Raw genomic sequence first — 5,740 nt, 5'->3', positions numbered from 1 at the left:
CGGACGCTGGGTGTGAGGGCCATAGAGCACGACGGGACAGGAGAACCAGTCGGACCGCGTGGAGCGAGCCAAATTGTGAGGATGAAACTGTGGTAACACCAGATATCCATATTAGATTTTTAATAGAGTAATATAGATATATACGCTAGAGATGTCCAGATGGACCGGGCGGCCCAAAATCCGGCACGTCACGTAGTGAATCGGATCTGTGCCGGTCCGGCCAGGTCACCGGGCCATGCCTGGGCTAAAGGCGTGGCACGACGGGTTAGACCTGGCACGACCTAGTTTTATTTTTTTATTTTATCTATAAATACTTATATTATATTTAATATAGAGTATAAAACATAAACCCTAAAATATGCATACTTTTTAAGATATTTTTATCGTTTAAACATAAAATATTGTCATGGTCCCGTTAAACCTATCAGGCCATGAATCAGCCCGACACGATTATTAACCTAGCGGGTCGTGCTTGAACCTCACTTGGAGCTATGAGCCAACACGACACGACCCGCTAGCTAATTCGGGCAGGGCAGGCACGCCCGCTCATTTGACTCATTTGAACGTCTATAATATACGATGAAGATGACCAAGAGGCTCAAAGACACGGAAGGAGACGACAAGCCTTTCGCCCAGTAAGAATCAAGAAAAAAAAGTTTCTTTTGGTTGCTGGACGCCTGACAGTTCCCTGGCGTTCACGGAAACTGATTGTCAATCCGGGCTGGGCCGACGTGGCTTAGTTTCGTGGCGCTTACGAAATTACGCAGCCGCAGCTCAATGTATAATGGGCCTTAACCCGTAAGCGTTGAAGCATTCGATCCGTTCCCTTGCCCTAAGACCCACCCCTGATTTCATTTCCCCAATCATGGCGGCGGCTCTGTCGGGGACGGCGGTGTCCACGGCAGCGCTTCTAGCCCCAATCCGAGCTCCAACCAGCGCGTTTATCCGGCGCTCCCAGCTCACCTGTCATCGCCTCCACTCACTAAAATGCCGCCGCGCTGGGTCCATCGTCCCCGCGGCCGCTGCTGCCGCGGCGGGCAGCAGCTCGCCGTCGTCAGCCGTTTTCCACGGCGAGTGCTTCGTGGTGGGCGACAATATCGACACCGACCAGATCATCCCCGCCGAGCACCTCACTCTGGTGCCCTCCAAGCCGGACGAGTACCGCAAGCTCGGTTCCTTCGCCTTCGCGGGGCTCCCATCCGCGGCCTACCCGACGCCGTTCGTCGCTCCGGGTGAGGAGTCCTCCCGCTACGCCATCATTGTCGGCGGAGCCAACTTCGGGTGCGGTTCCTCTCGCGAGCACGCGCCCGTCGCGCTTGGGGCCGCTGGCGCACGCGCCATTGTTGCGGAGGGCTACGCGCGCATCTTTTTTCGCAACTCCGTGGCCACTGGAGAGGTGTACCCTCTGGAGCTCACGGACGTTGGGGCCTGGAAGGAGTGCAAGACAGGGGATGTGGTCACCGTGGACCTTGCTAACTCCGTTTTTATTAACCACACCTCTGGCAAGGAGTACAAGCTGAAACCAATTGGTGATGCTGGCCCTGTAATTGAGGCGGGAGGGATCTTTGCCTACGCCCGGAAGACAGGAATGATTGCGTCGAAAGCTGCTGCATGAGGGAAAGGTGAGATAATTGTATTTCATGTTCTATTCCTCTGCATATCAAGCTATACAATTGAACCTTGCCGATACATGTTGCTGTCTGCTTAGGTTAGTCCTCATGTAATTGTTGTTCAGAGATAAAATGGATTCATATTAGTCACCGTTGTTTGATAGTTTAATGTATATGACTCTACTATGTGGCAGTCATATACTAGGGACCACGTTGGAATCCTACTGATACTTGCTCATATGGAACCTATTTTTGGTACAGTCAGGGTTTGTTTAGAAACTTTGGATTATTCGATGCCTGTAAATTCCTTAACTACACCTGAAACTTTCTGTGCACAAGAAAACAGAAGTGGGGAGTGTACAAATTAACCTATGGGCAGAAAATTCCTTAACTACCACATCACATCGAGCATCAAACTATTGACAAAAACTAATCAGATTTCATACCACATCTGAAATCAGAACATGAGATGTATATTAGAATTTTTGTTTAGAAACTTATTGTTCTGCTAACCACATGGTTGTCTGATGAGTCAACCCAGTAACTTAAAGTTCTATTAGAATTACAATATTTTTTGGAATTTGAAGATGAGGTTCAGTATTTGGGGATTTAAAGATGACGTGTTTCACATTGCTATAATTATAGTATGTTCTTTATCAAAACAGTCATCAATCAGTTATTGGATGCATTTTTTTATCCTTAGGGTAATCCAATGATCAAAATTCCAGGTATTTCTTTGGATTTGTCGTCGCTTTCTACATACATAGAATCCGGAGGATCTGCATATACTCCACTTTAAAGATGAAGAAAACCTGGTTGCAAAGTTTTAACCAATTCTGATTTCTTGTGACCATCTGCATACATAGAATATTAGAATCTGGAGGATCTGCATATATTTAATTGTAAAGATGAAAGTTTTAATCAACCTTGAGTCAGCAGTAATAAAATCAACTTAGAGCTGACTTGAGCCATACTTTGACAAATTAATGGCCATATTGCAAAATTGTGACAAGCCTTCGGTAACTTGGGAGTATTTTTCTTTTGTCCCGTACATATTGTTTCCAATTCCTCAATGATGGCTAATTGGCTATGGCAGTCAACAATCATGACGAATTCCTGACCACGTCCTGTACTTCACTAACCTGAATCTCCAATACCTGGGTGTATCGTGTGAACATATGGGTTCCAAATGTTTGCAGGCCTTAGACTGCAGGTCTGATCAACTACGGTGGTTGGCGTGGTGAGAGATCTGCGAGCGGTATCGAACTAGTGGATTGGCAGGGAGAGGTTGAGAGGAAATGCACTAACTTAGCAGCTTTTGCGTTTTGGGAGGTGGATCCACCAGTGGGCAGACTGCCCAAAATGATGGATTGGCAGAGAGAGGTTAAGAGGAAATGCACTAGCATAGCAGGTTTTGCGTTTTGGGAGGTGGATCCACCAGTGGTCAGACTGCCCAAAATGACTGGAGGAGGGTCCGTATTGTGGTTGGATCTTCATCCCATGATGGCATTACTTGGTATGTGTCAAACCAGCATTTACTTGGAGTCTGACTGTGGGTAAGCTCCTCCCATTCCAGATCATTGCGTTAAACTTAGGTCATGTTTGGATCAGCTAGAATTTCTGGGTTGTGGCTTTTTAGAATTCTAGCTGATCCAAACAGCTCAACGTATACAATCCAACTGCCCAGATTGTAACAATCTCACAGGCACCAGCTTTTACTAGCTTGTGAGAGGTAAAACACGGTAAGAGCTGTAGCAAATCAAACACGTCAGCTTCCACACCAACTGTTACCAATTCTCAAGCCAGCTTTTAACAATCTCTAGCTTATCTAACTAGGCCTTAGGCCCTGTTTGTTTCCCTCCTAGATTATATAAGTTGGATTGTGGTGGAAGGGTAGGAGAGTAAAATATCACTTTGAGGTCACAAATAAGCTGAAATAAGCTATCCAATACTAGCTTATTTCACCTTATTTGTGGTCATAAAGTGGTATTTTACCCTCTTACCCTTCCACCACAATCCAAATTATATAATCTAGGAGCGGAAAATAAACACGCCCTTAGTCGAATTTCATTACTGGAACAACATTACTTTCACAGGTAGAGTTCAAAGAACTAAATACTTTATTATCAACATTCTCTCTCAATTGTACTTTGTGTCTATTTGATTATAATGTCAAATGTTATATTTTCACGTAAATTTCATCTTCTGTCAGATCAGCTTATGCAGCCGAGCCTCTGCGGAGATGAAGAAGTAAGCTGGAGTTAGGACTAAGAGTTACTGCACCTACTTGATGTCGACGGTGTCTCAAAATAAGTTGCGGCCTACCGAAATTATGATGAATCAATCAATTTGGTCTTTGTCACAGATCGTTTTTTTTTGTTACTAGTACTTGTACAATTGTACTCCTGCCTGCTACTGTTCTTATCTGTTTGAATAACTGCTCTGTTGCCATCTTATGTGTACAACTCTTGAAACTCGCTGCCGTTCGATGTATTTGAGCTTTTGGTATGCAACTCTTGAAAATGGTTGCATTCACATTGTTTCGTTTTCTAGTTGGGGCGTGAATTTTGAATAGTGCTCTGCATGCCGTTGCAGTTTCACTTAGGTCAGGTAGGGCTGCTGACAAATACAGGAATATGTTGGCCAATAACAAGCGGTAGTTTGGTCCCATGTTCTCATATTGTGCAAGGTAGTCAGCGTCCGGTTCTACGATACTACTGGCAGGCATTGGAGCTGAGCAATACGAGTCTGGATCGTTTTGGGTAGAGTGGCCTGACCGCCGAGCGATATGACTAGTCTATCAGAGTCGCTCTGTGTATCGTTTTTGCGTAGAGTCGCCAAAGGACGGCTGCTTGTCTGGGCTTCGAGTTTGATTTCAACGTGTTTTTCCTGCTAGCATGAGCTTCGAGTTTGAGCCGAGCAGAGCCACTCTTTCTTCTCATACATACAAAGAACTATAAAATCGTGTATTTGAGCTTTGATGAATCAACAGCGTACTGGGGGACCCATTCTTTGCTCTTGTCACAGCTCAAAGTAGCCCATGAAAAGGGAAGACCGGAAGAGGCCGACTGCGTGAGCCAAACTTGGGCCAGCACCAAATCACGGCTTTCGACCAAAACAAATTCAAGCATCGATGCAAAAGTGCCAGTGACATGACGTTCAAGCCCCGGCCAGTTAGTTGGCCACGCTGCGGGTGCTCTAACCGTAGACTTCACTGGCATCAGTAAAAAAAACGATAAATCCAATTGGAGCAACAATGTTGGCTGCGGCCTCGTGCATAACTGTTAAGTAACCCTAGTTAGTGTTATATGGGTAAATACCGACTTTATCCATTATGGGTCTTACATATCTATATAAGGAACATGTACATCTTTTCGTAATATAAAGAAGAGAAAGAGCCTAGAGGCTCAACACTACGTACTGTCTCTAGCGTGTTTCCTCTATAATGCTTTTGATAAGGGATACGAGTCTTCCACAACTTCTCGCGTCTAATCTGCCGACGGAAGAGAATAGAACGGATCTGGTGATTCGTGGTAACGTACTTCTCAATACTAAATTTGCAATCTTTTTGCGTACGTGATGTCACTGTCACACAAGGGTCCACGTACTAGCAGCAGCCAGAAACCGGCCAGTGTGGATGTATGTACATGTGGATTTCCCGCGGCGCGTACTGTCCTATAGCGGCAGCCGGCACTCACCGGCGGAAGCCGAAGCAGCCATGCGAATATGCGATCGATCCCTTTCCCCTGCATGCGATGCCGACGACGCAGCTGCCGCGGCGGCGTGCCTAGCCGCTGGCGGCTGGCCACCTGTGGCGTACCCTCTCCGTGCACCGTACGCGCGGGGACCTAGCGAGCGACGCGTGTGTACAGTGTACCGGTCGAGGCCGAAAACAGGACAGGTGCCCCCCGACCGCGAGCGAGCGGGCGCGGCGCATGGAATGAGCTGGAACAGCAGCAGCTGACCAGCGCGGCTCTGCTATCTCTGGCTGTGATTGCCCCGGCAGCACTGGCGCGCAGCGAGGCGGTTCCTAGCTACAGCGACTCGCGCGCGTCGGCCCTCGGCACACAGATGCCAGATGGCCTGCTCGTTTTCTAAATGGTCTCGCAGAGGGGGCAAAGTCGTCGCGC

At 47.1% G+C, this 5,740-nt stretch overlaps 1 protein-coding gene across 3 annotated transcripts; it reads left to right on the top strand.

Moving 5' to 3' along the window:
- Window positions 1-620: 620 nt before the first annotated feature.
- LOC100286245 (3-isopropylmalate dehydratase small subunit 2) lies at window positions 621-4,145 on the top strand. 3 transcript variants are annotated; one of them, XM_008645656.4, is made up of 2 exons: window positions 621-1,622; window positions 3,828-4,145. In XM_008645656.4, the coding sequence occupies exon 1, from the start codon at window positions 866-868 to the stop codon at window positions 1,613-1,615; it is 750 nt and encodes a 249-aa protein (XP_008643878.1). In that variant the 5' UTR covers window positions 621-865; the 3' UTR covers window positions 1,616-1,622; window positions 3,828-4,145.
- Window positions 4,146-5,740: the final 1,595 nt, after the last annotated feature.

This window comes from Zea mays, chromosome 5, assembly GCF_902167145.1.
Source record: "Zea mays cultivar B73 chromosome 5, Zm-B73-REFERENCE-NAM-5.0, whole genome shotgun sequence".
NCBI classification, from domain to species: Eukaryota; Viridiplantae; Streptophyta; class Magnoliopsida; order Poales; family Poaceae; genus Zea; species Zea mays.
The sequence above is the reverse complement of the archived record's forward strand: the minus strand, read 5'-3'. Positions and strand labels throughout refer to the sequence as shown.

What these genes read in the sequence shown, in the direction of transcription:
- LOC100286245 (XM_008645656.4), top strand. Translation starts at nt 866, where the DNA reads ATGGCGGCGGCTCTGTCGGGGACGGCGGTGTCCACGGCAGCGCTTCTA.